The sequence below is a fragment of the Syngnathus floridae genome, chromosome 9, assembly GCF_059516105.1.
Source record: "Syngnathus floridae isolate MCC-2025c chromosome 9, RoL_Sflo_1.0, whole genome shotgun sequence".
NCBI lineage: Eukaryota > Metazoa > Chordata > Actinopteri > Syngnathiformes > Syngnathidae > Syngnathus > Syngnathus floridae.
In genome coordinates, this window is record NC_142421.1 from 6,540,058 (window position 1) to 6,558,509 (window position 18,452).

General features: G+C 39.9%; 1 protein-coding gene across 3 annotated transcripts in view; it reads left to right on the plus strand.

Annotated features, from left to right (window-relative positions):
- Window positions 1-18,452, plus strand: part of LOC148393162 (golgin subfamily A member 7B-like) — a 129,302-nt gene that overhangs the window by 103,623 nt on the left and 7,227 nt on the right. For 2 of the 3 annotated variants that reach the window (XM_088384556.1, XM_088384558.1), the window contains exons 5-8: window positions 12,520-12,641; window positions 14,612-14,737; window positions 15,468-15,620; window positions 18,071-18,172. In XM_088384556.1, coding sequence (XP_088240682.1) covers window positions 12,520-12,641; window positions 14,612-14,737; window positions 15,468-15,620; window positions 18,071-18,172 — 503 coding nt within the window. Of the gene's footprint in view, window positions 1-4,132; window positions 4,212-12,519; window positions 12,642-14,611; window positions 14,738-15,467; window positions 15,621-18,070; window positions 18,173-18,452 lie in introns of all 3 variants that reach the window. The other variant, XM_088384559.1, reaches the window with a different exon arrangement.

Here is an 18,452-nt window from a genome sequence, read left to right on the forward strand (position 1 = left end):
CACGTCAGATCCCTTTTGTTGATTTATTGCTGTGTGCTCATAGTTGGGAATTGAACGGGTTTCATCGTGGCGGGACGATGAAGTCACCACCCCGAGCGTGTTCTCACTCTTAATGAAAGCATCGCTCTTTGCATATGACGGTTTGCTTTAGATAAGTTAAGCCTAATTACACACGGGCGCCCAGACCGTCAAACCCACTCTTCAAGTTCCCGCAAGTTGGTTTTCAGACTGCTCTGTTAACCTTTGAACCACAACTAATCAATACTACTCACGGCTAATAATCTGTGGACCTCAGTTTCCCGTGAGGTGGTGGGATTGTCTCGTCACACGCCTCACTATCTCAGCCAGGTTTTTGGCTTTTTTTTTTTTGGGTGGGTGGGTGGTGACCTATTTTAAGACTGCTCGTGTTTCCTTTTTCTCCATTCACAGTGCAGAACTAACAAAAGTTTCTTTCATGGTAATCAATCAACAATGGTTGTCTCGGCCAATCAATTCCACTCTTCACTTCGTTGCCGTCTGATTGGATGAGAGCTTTAAGATGAGGTCCAGTCTGTATTGTTGAGCCCAGAGGTTTAGCATGCTTTCAAAAGAGAGACTCTGCAATTGTTAGTGTGTGTGTGTGAGTGTGTGTGTGTCATTCAGTTGTTCCCTCCTCGAAAAAAAAGAATGCAAACCACACAAGAAGCCAGAAGGATTAATGCCTTTTTATTTAAACACACTTTTATTTATGTGTGCTTAACTTTTTGTTGGCTTACACATCCAAAGATGTTTTCTTAACCGTGCAGGCAAGTAAGATTTTAATGGCCATTCGAGTACACGTATAAAGAGAAGTTCAAACAAGTTTATTTCAATATAATAAAATAACAATAAATGTCACCAAGTTCCATGTCTGCTTCTTTGGCTGCCATTAAATGAATCTCCTTAAGTCCCATGAAAGTTGACATTTACATCTATTATTAGTTATAGTGGTAGTAATAGAAATGATCATTGTCATCATCTTTTTATTGTAGTATATTGTCAATTCTTACAATTGTTACCGTGCAGGACTTTGTATGCCTCTCCAAAATATTAGATGTGGTTTATTTGCAGAGATCTCCACTTGAAAGTTCAAAACCACAACATATTTTTCATAAAAGTATTCATAATCAGCTTAGCAATCAGCTTTGTTTTTAAAGCAAAGATGAGTCATTGACTCCACCTGACCTCAATGAGATCCAAAATCCTCCTCACGCTGTTCACATGCAAACACAATCCGACCATGGTGTACTCAGAACGTTCCGATTCTTGACTCTTGGCTCGGTTCATGACAGACACACGCATGCACACGCATGCATTTGATGAAATGATGTTGAAGGACTTTAACACCACACAGTCAGAAAGAGTTGAGGCTATTGATGCCTGTCACAGCGCGCCGCGGTGAGATGTGACAACTGTTTGCTTTCACTCGCTGAGGATTTGTCACCGTTTGCCCCTTTTTTCTCTCGGAGACATCAGGGGTCACGCTCATTTACAATTCCAACACGCTATTTCTCCTCCTTCTCGGCTGCCATACACACGCACACCTCCCATCTCAACAAGCAGTCCAAATGGCTTCAGCTGGGCTTTTCTAAAGGGTCTTTGAACACATCACCGTCATGGAAGCCAATGCGTAGAGACAGAGAGGAGAAAAGAGTAAGCAAATCGGGAGTTGAGTGTGTGTAAGTGTGTTAGGCATCCAGTAAAATCTTGTGAGCAATGGGAGACTTCCTCACTGTCACAGTGCCAGAGACGACGGCTGTGGTCAGCATGTTTGGCCAAAATGTGCTACCACTCTGCTAGAATTCACACTGTTGCTGCTTTTGTGTAAATATACAGATGGACTCAGATATCACTTCATCATTTTATGTCTTTTTTTTTTTTTTTATCTAAAGCTGCTTCAACTCTTCTAATCTTTTGCTATCTGTGGGTGTGACAGATGACCGAAAATATGGTCACATAATTATGGTTAACTATACTGGGTGTCAAATTATCATACCTATTTAACACTTATGCTATATTAAAAACACAAATATACAAAGCTGTGGGAATTATTACAGAATGACAATAATTTTGGGGGAGTAGTGGGAGTTATATGTTGATATAAATCAATCAAATCTCATCAACTGCTTTTATGATATTTATATGAAATGCAAAAAGACAAATAAGAATGATAAAAAAAATAATAATGGTATTTCATGCGGTTCACGTCTTTTATTACTACATGATGATCCTTAATCCTTACTTTTCTATTGGCTGTCAGTAAACTTCCAAGTTAGTCAAGTGAAACCAAGGGTGAATGAGTTTCGTGGGGTGAGGTTTCTGTGATTTATGATCCGTACACTTTATTATGATGTCGACTTATCTGTTTGACGGACGAGCGCGTTGAGCAAGCCGTCTCATCGTCTCTCTGGGGATGGTTCCAAATATGTCATTAAGAACCCTCAGTGACTTTTCACGTTATCTTTTCATCTTTATCCTGTGTGCATGTGTATTTGTGTGTGTGTATTTCTATCAGTGTGTGTCCCCTTATGCCCTCACTGCTCATTTCTATAATGACCAGGGTCATCAGTTAAGTCACCTCTAGTGAGGAAAAAAAAAAGAGAGAGATAGGAGTGTTTTTCCCGTATCTCTGTGAAAGATTATGAGATAACATTTTTTTGCCTAATGGAAGAAAAAGGTCCTGGCACTTAGATCTTCACAAGTCATTATTTCAAATTGTTCAGGAGGCGTTTCCTCATTCTCAGGCCCACAAGAGCCAAACACTACATAGTTGTGTGTCATAAAAAATATCGTGCGGATTATCGGAATACCTTTTATCGCACAAGAATGCTAAAAAAGCAAAATGATGAGCTTTACTAAAGCGAGCCACACTCTAAATTATTCAATGTGGTGTACAGTAGATATATACCACTGATTAAAAAAAAAGAAAATCTTAAAACTAAAACCTAAATACTCATTCCATGGTGCAATTGCAATAAAAATCGATTGTATGTCGTGGGCCCATGTAGCTTGTGAGAGCACTCAGGTTTGTTGCTTCTCGTGCAGGATGTCAATTAAAGGAAGTTGGAGGAAGAAAAAAAAAAGGTTTCATATGAAGGATTCCAGTGCTTTTTCTGCTAGGATGTGTGGAGACATATAAGTCCAAGGCACACTATTGAAATTACTCTGGCATGGCTATAATAAACCTTCAAAATGCGGAGGGAAAATGTTGCTTTTTTGGCATGCAGCCTTCATCAGAGCTTGAAATAAGATTTTCTTGGAAGGGAAAAAGTGAGGCAGGTTTCCAACAAATTTCAGTCACGGCATTTTTATCTCTTGATCAAAGTTTAAATGTTTTATTCCTCTCGGTAAAACAGTTTTTCACCCTAAGAATGCTTGGCTGCTTCAAACCAATTTTTTTAGATAAACAACTGTTTTGTCTCGTGTGATTTATGACCACTTGCACGTTAACCTGTCTTTTGATGATTTTTTTTTTTTTTTTTCTTAGTATTGTGTCGATGCGTGACCTGAATTTGTACCGGTCCTCCTGTACAATAAATGTACTATTTTTTTTTAGAAAGAGCCCTGGAATTCTCCCAAAATTTTAAACCAAAACTAATGTTTCGCAATAATAATAACAATAATCCATTATGATTCTTGAGGGCCCACATGTCCTAAAAAAATGACATTTACAGTATTGTATCATTATAATTTTATCAGCATATTTAAATGACATAAATATATACTGTCTAAGGCCTTGGATCATACTTCAAGAATTTTTTTATCGTTATCATACAGCTAGAAGAACTTATGTATTTCAATGAGTGCTTTCATACAGAGCTAAAATGAAATCCTTGACTGAAATGAAAATATTCCGCCTGCTGAACAAACCACTACATAAAGTACAAATTTGACAAAGTCAATGGTTAAGTACAATGGTGCTTTTCACCATTCCAGCGGCCAGACGGGCTACTGTACAAAGTTGGCAAAAGAAGAAGCGGGCTCTGACATGGGCGGGCGGCGACGTTACTGCATTCCAGACCACCTTTGCTACTATTGGACAAGGCCGACTCGGGAATGAGAAAGGCATAATAATTCTCTCGTCTTTCTCACTTTCTCCATGTCTGCCACACAGATGAAAATTGTCAGGCTCGAGAGCGCCTGGCTGGTGCACGCCTCGTCTCAGGAAAATCTTCCCAGTCTTCATCAATGAGGTACAGTGTGCTGAGGGTATATGTTGCCGCTCCCATATCACAGTCATTAGTCAAGTATGTGTTTGGCAGCCACCGAACTTTCATTTACGCGTAATCCACACCGGCCCGAACAATCTTACAGGTGTAAATTGCGTAACAAGAAGCTGAAACATTATTGTGTTATTCAGATGATCCCTGGTTGGGTCTAGGCGTGTGGAAAGGTATTTGGTGATGAGTACGCATTATGAACCTCATCAAAGACTCCCTTCACACATGCACGCATCCACTCCTGGCCGCCACTCTTATTTGACTGCACCTGGCTGAATTTTCTGGTATCTTCTTACCTTGGAGCAATTTGCACATTATCATCATGGAGCGCTTCTCTAATGGGCGTTACAGTAGCACATTGGCTGGCTTCTTGACGGACCTCCAAAGCAGATTGGTGGCTCTGTCTAGCCTTTCTGTAGACCTCCCGAGCAGTCCCACCTACATGGTTGACCTCCACGTTGACTTGTCCATCTGTTCCGCCTCCTGTCGCCCTTTCTCAACAGATGATCAGTAACAGTACAAGCTCACTGGTTGTCCTCTTATTTCAGTCACTCCCAAATCTGAACAACAAGGTTGTTTCTTAATTTCAAACTGGAACACAAGCAAAATAGATTAAACGGCAAGATGATGTAAACATCTAAATCCTGGTGTGCTGTGTGTGTGTGTGGTCCGGATTTACTTGTTCAACAAACCATCAACTATTTGCTTTAACATGTCGGTTGGATTGTTAGCATTTTTCAGACAAAAGTTTCACCATTCATGTCACTGTCGGTGTCGAGGTTCACTCGCATGACTTCCATTCAGCCAGCGTGGGTTCAGTTCCCACTCAATGACTATGTGAATGAGGGATTGGTCGACTTTGTCTGTATGTGTACTGTGATTGACAGATGACCAGGCCAGGTTGTAGTTTGCCTTAATTTAACCCCAAAAATCCACAAGGAGAGAACCCAACTGCTGTTTTTCACTCTTTATTTGCCATTACATCATTACATCTGCTTTCAAAGACCACGTCGTCCTCAACTGCCTTTACTGTATTTGCCAGGTGTAGGTTACAACTGTCCCAAAAATGCCTCTCCCATTCCTTCATTCCTGTACCAGCTGCTGACATCCCACACAAACCGGGAGAACTACTTGTTCCGAACATGCAGCCGTGACTACGCAAAGCAGAGACACGACCTCAGGAGTCTTTAAAATTTTAGCATGTTTGGAACTAATTTACCAATCCACGGATTCCAGAGCAGCCTGCACCTGGAAATTTGGGTCATTGTTGGTGTTTGACACATGCTCAGGTTTTGACGAGTGTCTGGAACACTTCATCAATGACTATGAATCATTACTGCTGGAAGCAGATCCGTAGAAGCTCAGGCATTTGAAGAGAATTTTGGCAGATTGTGGCGCATCGCTGCAGGAGCTCTTTCAATAAGCTTTTCATACTCCCCCTCAAATGTCTGTCTTCTTCCAAGAGGTAAACAGGTCTCATTCTTGGATTCATCTCTTGACCCGGCCCACATTTTCAAATTATTGTCTTGGTTCTCCACAAATGTAAAGCAGCTTTTCTCCCAGTGACATGCTTCCACTTTTGGGCCTCATATCTTTTCTCTTGTGTGCTACTTTGTCTCCATCATTCCTGGAGAGGTGATGGGTTATTTGGTACATGGTGAAAGCTCATGTTGCTTCGAGTCAGAGAACAGGAGAAGGTGCAATATCCTGAGTTCAAGACCCAGGTGGGCTCTAAAAATAAGCCTGTCTCAGGTTAGCCAGGCGAAGTTCTCTGATCTGGTCTGCTGTCACCCTGCGTAGCTCAGTGGGCAAACAAAGGTGCTGGCAGGGATGACCAGAATAAGATAATCCTTTTTCTATAGTGACAGCAGACTTAGTGACAAATAAAATGAATGCTCTATTATAATGTAGGAGAGTTTGTGTTTCCAAGCACTAACTATACAGAGAGTTTGTCGATTTAAATTGTGACGGGATTTGCCCTGAAATTCACCTTTGAAGGGAGATCAGAATGTTTATTATGTTTTTATCATCAAACGTGATAATCATAAAATGATATTATCAGGAGTCATATTTACTTCCTGTGTTTATCTTCTTGGGAGGAGGTTGCCTAGTCTTCAAACCAACATGCTGCCAATTACAGTACACACTTCTACATAAGTGCACTCTGATTTACATCAGTATGATCATGTTTTGGCTCTTAGATTTCTATATTGTGGTGAAAACGAAAAATTATATTGTGTGATTTCAACAGATGGTTGTAATTGAATAATCAAAAACTAAACAAGCAAAGTTAGATATCTCAAATTCCTTCTGACATTTGCCAAGATCAACAAAAACACAGAAAGAATTACAGAACTGATAATAACCCTGGGATTAGTTTTCTCTCCAAATAAAACAATTTTAAGCAAACACCCAACCCACAAGGGTCTAAATACTAGTGATGCCATGATTAGATAAAGTCAAATTGCGTTCTCTGTTTGTCCATTCTATTTGTGGATATCCACTAGAGAGCGCTGGAGACATCTTTGGCCTTGGGACCTGTACTGGTCGATCCATTCCTTCGACTGCCAAAATGACCTCGCTAGCTTGCACAGTATTTGACTCATCTCGTGACCATTAAAATAATAGCATGTAGCCTTCACTGGTAAACGATGCGGGAAAGGAACAGTGTGTGTGAACGGAGGCTTGGATTACAGCATGCTACGGCGTGGCCCCACAGGACTTCACCATCTGCTGTACCATCTGAAGGCAGGAAGCTGGCCTGCTTTATCTTACCTTCACTGTCGGCTCCACCAATTCTGTTTTGTTGTTGTTTGGAATGAAAGGGACATTCAATCACCAATTAATTTTTTGAAAATATCAAGTGTGGCCCTTTAAAGCTTTGGATCCGAGTGGGATTTGAACTTCAATGCACCCCTGAATCTTAAATCGTCATTTTACTGAGACATTCTGGATAATTCTATGCTTGTTAGGGCTGTTACTATTGAATATTTTTAGAATCGATTATTCCATTAATTAATCGAATAATTACAATTTTGTTTGCGTCAAAGTGTATTAATATACATGTTTTCCCTGATTGCTGTTTTTTAAGTAGTTATTTTTATTTATTTGCTATTATGTAGTGATTAATAAACAACTAAGCAACAGTTAAACAATGTCAAACGAGTAGGATTGATGATCATTGTTTTCAAAAGTAAAAGCAGATGCTTGCGAATGTCTTGCCTTGATTAAACACAAAAATAAATAAATCACTGCTTTCATCCAGGGCTTGAGAAATCAAAGAATAGCTATGTTTGAAAGCCTGAAATGAGAAAATTTGGACAATCGTTAGTTAAAACATGGCTCCAAACAATTACTTGATTGTTAAAATATGAACATTTTATTTCTTGTCAGACATTTGATTCATTTTGACACCTCGGATTCTAGTGAATATGTGTTTATTGTATTCCAGTGCCTAAAGCAAGGTCAGTGAAGACATGCTTGGATGAGTTAGGTGAGAAAGAAGCCCGTCAAATTTCCATGGGATGAACTAGCGTGAAGATGATGAGCCAGGCCATTTTTAGGCTGCACTGTACAGCCAAAATGTACTTCCAACATTTGAAGGAGAAAAGATTTTCTTCCACTCTGTCTTATATTCTTGACAGGGTCGTTTTTCCTGTCTTTCCGTTGGGAGAAGACTGCTGGTGGTATCCTAATATCCACACAGGGATCAGTATAGCAGCTTGTGATATTGTCAGGAGGGGACTTTGCAAAAGCTGTGAAGCTCATAAAAGTCCACTTTACATGAATGCCACACAGGACTTTAAATTCAAAAAGGGCTTGTGGGCCAAAAAAAACACTGATGTTTTACTGTTGTTGTCTCCCTGTTTGCAAAATGGACACAAGAGCCTCATCACTCCCATGCATTTTTTTTTACTTTGCTGGGAATGGAGTATAATGTGCATATGTGTGTGCCAGATACATATGTTTATCTTTTAAAATGTGCACCTCCCACAATGCAATGGAAAGTTAGGCCCCAAGTGGTGACATAAAACCTTTATTGATTGTACAGGCAATGTTAGAATGTCATACAAGGGTGGAAAAAAATAGCAGAAAACAAAACACAAATTATTCCCCCTTAAAAGCTCACTGAACTGAAGTACGATTGCACGAAAAGGGTCAGCTAACATAACCCAAAAATCTGGATAATGATTTTTATGAGTTGCAAATGTTGCCGCTTTCTCCGATGGCCATTTTCACATACCTGGCTATGGTTGAAAACAGCAACCAAATTTTTGAGTTGAAGCCAATCTTGATCTGGCTAGCCTTTGAACAGAAGCATGAAAAAAATCTGAACAAACAAACAGTACCGGCTGGTGCACTTTCACCGCTAAATGGATACTTTTGAGCAAGTTTTCCAAATGTTTCTGCTAAAACCAATCCAATGTAGGTCAATGTGATCATCAAAAAGATACATTTATATGTTGAGACAGACAGGCATAGAAAAATTATTTTATAAAATATTATTAGTTATATAAAATGATGAATGATATAATTTTACCGTAAAGCAAAATGTGCAATGGTTTATATTGAACCAAGTCCATTTTTGACCCACATTTGGGTTATTTTTTACCCAAGTGTTTTCTTTCTTTTTTTTTTTTTTTTAAGTCAGCTACAGTCGTGATATTGTGGCTCATTTGTCTTCATTGTGACAGTGTCGGGCGTAGAAAAGATGCTGCGGTGCAGTCATGCAGCCACACAGCATAAAATGGGTCAGTTTTTAAATGGCGATACTATCTTTACTCCTTTTCAATTTATTTACAAATTATTACCATAATGTCACCCGCTCCTGACGCCCACAAAGCGGTCATGAGTTGTATTTTTATATCGTCCTTGACACAGAATTAGCAGTATTGTTGTCTACTGGAAATTGCATGCAAGAAAATCACATCCTTGCTGTGGTTAGGCATTTTGCCCATTCCGTCCTTTTTTTCTTCCCCCCACTGGAACTAAATGCAGCTAATATCACATTGTTGATCTGAAGCGTAGTGAAAGATGTTTTGCCTCCAGTGTGTCATTCCAGCTGTCTTATTTAATGACGTTCTATTTTTAACCTTGTTATGGATTCATGTATAATTCAGTGGGTTTGTTTGTGTGCGCCTATGGATCATGTATACATGTGTTTGTGTCTCTCTTTGCTGCATTGCTTGTGTACTACGACAAATAGGATTCATCTTGTTTCTTTTTGGCTTTTCTCTGTCAGGCAAAAAAAGCATAAATGAGGGATGCTTCCTGTTTCTTTTCTATGGTTGTGAGTTTGGAACAGATTGTGATTGAGGAACCAATGCTCTGCATCGGATTGGTGACTGGATGTTTTTTGCAGACTCTTCTAGCTATGCGCCTGTTGTGTACAGATAGTGTGTCCTTACTCAGTCAATTAAGCAGTCTGGCGGGCTTCTGATGATAAATACATATAGTGAAGCCGCTTTGACTGCTTCTTCAAACAGAGCCAAAAATCCCATTTTCCCAGACATGGCTGATATCGGAAAACGAGAACATCTGCTAGTTCTGAAATCCCAAAAATGTTTGAGTCACTTAAGATTTGCCAGCAGGAAGGACACATTAACAATTCCCACAGAAGTTACAAAAATGGAGTCATTCGCGTGTTGAAATATAGAAGCAGACTGCCAATCATGCAACTTGTACTTGTGCAGGATGGCGCGGACTTGTTTAAGTGTTCAAAGTGGAACCTCACCGGACTCTAGTTTATTTGGACTCGACTTGTCCAAGCATTTTAGTAGATGTTTATTAGCTTTGAACGGTTCCAACTTAATATGTTTTTTTGGTTTGTGAGTTCTCATTTCCTGTCACGCCGGGACGTCTTTGGATGTACTCCACTGTCAGAATGTGTGTATTTGTGCACAGGAGAGAAATCCACAACTTGTGGTTAAGTCAATAGGAGAAGGCTGTTTGCTGTGGCACGAGGCCCAGAAGACTTGCAAACATGCAGTAAGTGGAGGCTCCAACAAACTGTGCTGTCTTGTGCATGGCTGCTCTTACAGTGCCGTATGCTCAGCTTGGACTGAATGTAGTAGACTGACAATCACTACACACAAACAAACCAGAGGACAATGAACACAACATGACTCAGACAAGCTTCAGTAGATACTAATGCAAAAAGTCATCAAAATGTTTTCATTAAAGGGCAAGTCAAGTCAGAAATGATCTTTACAAAAATAATTTCTATGGAGTCCTACTAGTCTAAACACAATATTTTGATTATTAAAACAGAATTAAGCATATGAACGTCACATGACCAAACTCAGAACAGGTAAGCCTTGATGGTCGTCACCTGAGGCCCTCAGTCCACAGTAAATGTCTGTCCAGTTCAGTCATTATATACTATAGCACTAGGTTTCTTATTCGTTTTCCTCTAAACTCGCTTGTATAGGTGATGGTGTGAGTAATTTGACAGTTTAACATAATGCTTACCACAAAAACTTTAGGACTGTTGTTGCAAGTGTGAAAAAGAAGCTGAGCTTCTTTTTTTCCCCCCCTTCATCAATTCACAGCGCACACGTCTAATAGAAGGTGTCGGTTTGGAGTGAGGAGGAAAGCAAGATTGTTTTACTGGAATATAAATCACGTGGAGAATGAAATGTGAACAACTATTGGCCTCTTGTGCACTGTTATAATACTCTAAGGCTGAATTAAGCAAAGCTCTTATTTTCTGCTGAAGTGCAATTTTATACACGCTGGCGGGGCTGCTATATGAAGGTACATTCTTTCCTTCCCAAAAAAAAAAAAATTGACCTGCCAACATGTAACCAACTATAAATACATCAAATCTGTGAACATGCTTCTATTTCTCCCAAAAACATCAACATCGGGATATCAAGTTTATGTCAAGGGGAAAAAATGATTTTTGAGCAATTCTGAGGTACCTGGGAGTTAATTAAAAACAAAAAAAAGTTGTGGTGTCAGAAAATATATAATGAATTAAATAGTGGATTACAGGCAGAATATTTGACTATTTTACAATAGTTTGTCCTTTAATATAATAGTAAGAAATTACAATAGCTTTAACAATCTTCATTTTCTTTTTTCTTTTTCTTACATAAGTATTTTGGGTTGATTTTAAAACTTCCATCGTTTTGTCTTCTCTTTTCATTCATTCGCAACTTGTGCTGTTTTGTGTGTGCTGTTTTGTGTGTGCTGATTTGTGTGTGTGTGCGTGTGTGTGTGCACGTGAGTGTACGTGTGTGTGCGTGTGTGCGCAAGAATGTGATTTAGCGTATCCTGGGAGGAAATGCAGAGCTAGATAGCGAGAGCATCTCATTTCACTCCCAGTCATGAGTCATGTTTAACAAGTGCAGAGAAATAGTTTTACCTAAAAATAGACTGAGCAATGTGAAATCACTTGCTATCTTTTAAGCACCTTTTATCTCATTAACAATACTTTACAGTCAAATAGTGGAGATGTATTAGTTTCCCCTCATAAATAAATAACAATCAGGGGCGGACCGTGTGGTTCATTAACTTAAAGGAAGTTGCTGCCTGTGAAAGCAAACCAAATGGTGCATCAAAGTGGGCCCAGATGAATGTTTAATGGGATGACTTCCTAACGGCACAGTAAATCGTTGATGTGAGATTGTGCAGCACTGCCGCATGACCACCGCGGCAGAAGCGGCTCCTCTTGGCTGCATGCTGGAAGCAAAGCATGAACTTTAAAACGTGCTGCCATTCAAGGCAGTAAGAAGCATGCCGTCGAAGTTGTAAAACGTACTGAGCTGTAAATGTAAAATGTGCCGCACTGAATCTTGCCTTATTGTGCTAGTCAACATTGCACAATCTGGTGCCTTGAGATTCTATATGACTTTAATGTGTTCCGTGACCATATTCAAAATGCTGACCAATCAAATGTCAAATCAACTTTCCCAATTGAAATGAATGAAAATGCCATTAATCCATTCCAATAAAATAAAATAACTGAGGACATGTTGGGGATAGACTGTTGTGATGGACGGACGGACAGAAGGTTCGACGGATGAATGGATGGATATCCGACTTTTTAATTTGGAATGTGGAAATCTTTCATTTTGCCCTTTTATTTATTGAATCAATCACTAAACAAAAATACAGTAAAAGTAAAATGAATTAAATTACATTTCAATCAATGCCAATTTTACTGATTTCACCACTAAAACTGTGAAATAGATACACATGCACACACACACACCTCCCCACACGTGCATCATCCCCACGCACGCACACACTCTCGCTCTTGCTGTACTTGCGGCAGGCTGCACGAGCCGCACCGCCGTAGCACGCGACAATAGTGTAGACGCGTGTCGTCCTCCTCCAAGCCGGACACGTCCATCCACATCCATGCTTACAGCTCATCGCTGCAACATGGCGACAGAGGTGAGACATGCTGCTTCTTCGTCTTCTTCTCGTCCTGCACGTGGTGTCTTGAGCTGGGAAAAGTCACTCATGTTGAATTCATCATGACTGAATATGTCTTTATTTGCCCCATTTGAGTGTCTTTTCAGCTGAACTATTTATTTAAGATCTAATTAACAGTCCTGATGAGGCATGGGCTCATCAGCACCATGGACAGGGGCGGACTTGTTTCCCCCCTATTAAACATGAATGGAGCATCTTGAAAGACTTTGCTGTCATGGCTTCTTCATTTTACGGAACGTAAATGAATTCCCATGCATCGATTGTGAAAAAAATACAATATTGTGCAGATGTACCTAATATATTGTCCACTGAGCCGACAAGGCATCACCATTGCTTTGGGCCAATGAACAACCAGCTTCTGCGTGTGCCCTTGTTGATGTCACGTTCTAACGAAAGGCATAGCCGCCTCAGGTATCCTAATGATTTAATTGGGGGAGTCATGCTGTTAGCTGCTGCATAATTTCTTCTGGAAGCTCCCTTGTAAAGTATGATGAAATACATATAACGACAAATTGCACAGTGAGTATGCTTAATGAGCAATGTGCTGTATTTATGATTAAAAGGAATGCGAAATATGCCTGGCCAGTATGGCTTCCATGGCCAACACTTTAATAATACAAAGGCACATCAACGTGGAAGCAGGTCTGAATGGAAAAGGCTTCAACGTATCAATTATCCATGGCAGACTGCAGCCATTCGTTGTCCATCAGTGATTGGAAGTCCTGTCAACCACTTTACTTCCTGTCCATCATTGTCTCCTCCACTTTTTCCTCTCCTGAATCATAAATATTACTACATATCTACTTTTGCCTCAGCCTGTAGTCTACAGTCCACCATTCGGATAATGACTCCAAAACCCCAACAATTGGATAAATTTGCCAACATGTTCAAAAATCCGCGGAATGAGCTTGGCTCTGCTTTCTTTCTGCGATAAATGATACAGTTGTTTTCCACTGCGTTGGTAATTGTGTCTATTAATAGCCCAACTTGGTCATTATGATGAGCAGCAGGCTGGGGAGTATAGAAAAAAGGATATTTAAAGCACAGGCAGAGAGAGCAATTTTGTGTGACTGGAGTTTTTTAGCGCTGAAGACCAAAATAGCGGTGTGGATGTTATTCCGGGTTGTCAGTGAAGCAGCGCATCTTCTTGGCTTTCTTATACGTACATTACCGACACCATACTGCGAGATAATAATGCCTACCATTCTATAAAAGTAGATGGCATTCCATTAATAAAAATATCCATGTAATCATACTACAATCCATCCATCCATTTTCAATACCACTCATCACATGAACATCCTAAAATTAAGCGTTAGTTTGTACAGAAAAATTTTAAATTAATTTTGCAATAATATAAAATAGTGTTTGACTACAAACAGAATTTTTGGGAACATCCAGAAGATTTTAAAACTATTCAATGTCGTTTAATTCCCACTAAATTGCATTAAATCAAAATCCCAGTTTATTCTTACTACCAGCCAAATCTCCAAATACTCCAAATCCCTTTTATATATATATATATATATATATATATATATATATATATATATATATATATATATATATATATATATATATATATATATATATATATATATATATATATATATATATATATATATATATATATATATATATATATATATACACACATATCCCTCTCCACTCCCTATCCTTCCAAGTGAAGTAATTGAGATCAACGGAGAGTAGCTTTACAGTGTCGCACTTACTCACCGTTGCTGTTCTTCACCGAGAAAACGGCTGTTTGGATGTAAAGCACTCAACGTGCTTTTAAAGGAAAGTTGCGGCTGTTAAGTGCAATCAGGCCAAGTGCTTGTAAAGGATGCGCTGAGAGGGCTGACGATGTAGTAAAGTGACAGGCAACACGGTGTAACTCTTGTGTGTGTTTGTCTTGTCGTGTGCAGTTTCACAGCCTCCAGGAGATGAGGCGCACTGCTTCTCTAGTGATGAAGGTCTTCATACAGAGGGACTACAGCGAGGGGACCGTCTGCCGCTTCCAGACTAAGTTTCCCCCTGAATTGAACAGCAGGGTGAGTTTTGTGATTCTGCCGCTGTTGACATTCAAGTTTATCTCAATGAATTAGAAAATCATGGAATTTTTTTATATAGTTCAATGCAGAAAGTGAAACTCACTGAAATATAAATATTTTGGTAATTAGGGGCCTTCAGACAACAAAAGCCCCAAATGATCTAAAAATGTAACAAAATAATTTGTAACCAAAAAAAAGTATTCCATGAATCTATACATGAATACATCTTTATTTCAAGTACTAAGATAAATCTCCTAAAATAAATATTTAGGACCTTTGTTTGCTGTCATTACCTTTTTGCGCTGGTCCTATTTTAGCCAAACTAGATGCAATAAAACGTTTTTTATTATTGTACTTAATAAATTGTGCAACGAGTGCATGCTCCCAATTTCTATGAGGACATATTCAAAATGTAACTTTTGCTCATATTAGCTACAACAGCAGCTTTTTTATTATCTTCCGATTCATGGCCATCTGTTATGATTATACAGACTAGTATAGCTTTGCCAAGTACAGTAATTAGCGTTGAAAGGACATTCCCACCTTCACACTATCGTAAATGTAAAATAAATGTGCACTTTAAATTTGCTCTTGCAGATGCTCACAGGATTTGCATTTTCATACCGCAAAGTTGTTTCATATTGCACACAAAGCAGAGCTTTGACTTTGTTGCCGTTGAGGCCGAGCAATACTTTTTCACTCTGATGACACGTTTGTGTTTTGCAAGTAGATTGAGCGAAACTTGCTGGAGGAAACGGTGAAGACGCTCAACTCGTTCTACATGGAAGCTGAAAAAATCGGAGGCCAGTCGTACCTGGAGGGATGTCTGGCCTGTGCGACGGCGTACATCATCTTCTTCTGCATGGAGACGCGCTACGAAAAGGTAACCGTGATCGCAGCATCCTCCATCTTTACAAATGATCACACTGGCCATCTGCAGAACATGAATGCAATAGTTCCCATTCTCAGCAAATTGCGTGCTTGAATGCACTCCCGCATATCGAGGTCACAGTTGTTTGCACCAGCATGAACCAAAGACGTGGCAGATACCATCTGCTTGTGCGATAGCTTAATAGACCTCGCTGTGAGGCGCGCGCACACACCTGCGTGCAGATGGGCCAAGCACGGCACGCCACTCGTACATCCGTCCCGACAAAGGCCAGGTGATAGCATAGAGTTCCATGCGCAGTCTTTGATCACCTGCTGCTACTATTCGCTCAACCTGGAGCTGCGCAAAAGTCCCAGCATGCCTCGATGGGTTGATCTCTTCCACCCGCATCAATCATCTCCCTGGTTTTGTGGCTTTTTCTAAACATTTTCTTATCAACAAAAAGCACTGGGCGCTATGCAAAGTTGTTTGTAGCTGTAATGAAGCCATGCAGCAAAAAAATCTCCTCCAAGTTCCTTTCATCTCTTTTGTCTGCCGGTGGAGGAGATACTATCAGCTTCACTGGAGAGTGACTTTATTGAGTCGTTTGACAAAATGATGTCGGTTGAATGATGATGACAAGTGTAGCCACCCAAGTAGATCTTTGATAAGAGGCCACACGCACCAAGGAGAGCGTGTAGAGAATCAGCGGAGCACCCAAAAGCCCGGATGCTTGCGGTGCACAATCTCAATGGACGTTGATTGCTCTGAGCAAGTTGAGATGTGCACCGCATGGAGCGCATGGTTGGCTTATGCAACATTGATAACAATTATGTGTCCATAATGTTTGGAGTCACATTTGAACATTGTTCAGTGTCATAAAAGTATGAGAAGTTGACCTAAGGGTGCAGGGGGAAAAGTGCTCTAAAACAGCAGGTCAAATAAAAGTTAGATAAAAAGGGTAAAAAATCGATTCCATAAATAACATTTCATTATTTTTTTATTAGTGCATTCAAATTAGTCAATCGATCATTGATTAAAAAAAATTAAAAATGAATACAATTTCACGTAAAATGATTTATTTTACTAGCATTTTTTTTAGTCAACCCACTTTTTGAGGATTGCTGGATTAAGCACTAATTGATGAGCTAAATAAATACAAAACATTGTAAATTAATAAATATATATATTAAAATAGGAAAAGATATCAACACAATACTCTTAATAATTTAAAATACTCTGAGCATCGGCATCTCACTGACACGGAAATGTTTTCCATCTATTCCCTGGATTTCTGTGAAGTGTTGCAAGTTAACACACGGGAGATGGAGGCGGGGGGAGCACTTTTTATGACCTAGGAATTTGATTTGTCCATTTCAGGGTCATTTTCCTGTCTTTTCCCTTCGCCAAATACACAGAGATGCGTTTACGACTGCGGTTTCGTCTTTGCGGTCAGGTTTGTGGGGTCAGTACGTCAACAGCTGTGCCTGCAGCTGTGGAAGGCCTTTGCCATCTCCGAGGAGCTTTTGTCAGTTTTGCAGCAAAGCCTAATCTCTCTTGAAGGAATAGCGGAATAACCTTTAGTTAACTCATAGATGTTTGGATGCAAATTGTTGGGTCACTCATTGGAGTACTTGTCCACCATTTAAAGTGCCTCTGATTAATCCCAATAAATTTCAGCCATTCTAGCCAGCTTGTTATGACCTTGTATTTGAAACAAGGGTGTGTAGACTTTTTCTGTCCACTGCACTTGATTGCTCAGAGTCACCAATGTGGTGGAGGATATTTGTGTTTGAGGTATTGTTTGAACTGCTGATTTTATTTGTCCACACTGTGGGCTCTGTTCGCACAAGTCAATGTGCAGAGGTGAAGTTATTGAGAAAAAAACCAACAGATGTACGTATTTGTTTTCCCTCAGTGCACAGAAGTGCAAATGATGGCGCTCGCCTTTTCAGAAGCACTGACAGCTTTCTTTGTGGCGGCAATGCCCAGTGGAGTGCAGTTGGGCTGTCAGACACGCTTAGTCTGCTTCCAGGGGATGCGTGGCATATCAGCATTGATGTTGTCCACAGAGGCATATAGCCCATGCTCAATAATCTGCCCTAATTATGCCATTTAACTCTAATAGCTGTCCTTTCAGCATGACTGGCCATCAGTCAGCACAAATCCTGTGGACATGCGGCAAGACGCTTTGCTGTCCGAGGCAAACCAGTTATGCTCTGTGTGATGCAAGAAGGGTTGATGAACATAGATTTCTCTCTCAGTAAGATAAATGTTTCCATTTTACTAGTACAAACTATCAAAGAAACACAAAGCGACCTTTGTGAGAGAACCTCTAAGACTGTTAATTTAAAAAGCACAAAATACAGAGCTGGAAAAAAAGAACTTTTGCAACTCAATGTATTAATTGACAATTTTACATCAAATCATATTCTCTATTATTAATTTTCTATGTTGAATTGCAGATTTTGAGGAAGATTACGAGCTACATCCAGGATCAGAATGAGAAAATATATGCTCCGCGAGGGCTGCTGATCACCGACCCCATCGAAAGGGGAATGCGAGTTGTATCCTTCAGAGAGAAACCTGCTACCTTCTTTTCCTCCTGCCACTCAAACAGCACGATAGCACATACATAGAAGTAAGTAAACTTTAATTGAGCGGTGATAACGGATAAGAGGTGGCAGCGGTTTAGAGGTCACGGAAGTCATTGTGGTTTGAGTACTTAAAAATTCCACACATGCATGTGGGCTGGGTGGGCAAATGATAAACACCTTCTCCTCCTTCTTGTGATTGGCCATGAGGATGCCCTTGGAATGGTACTTAGATTAAACTCCATCAGGGAGG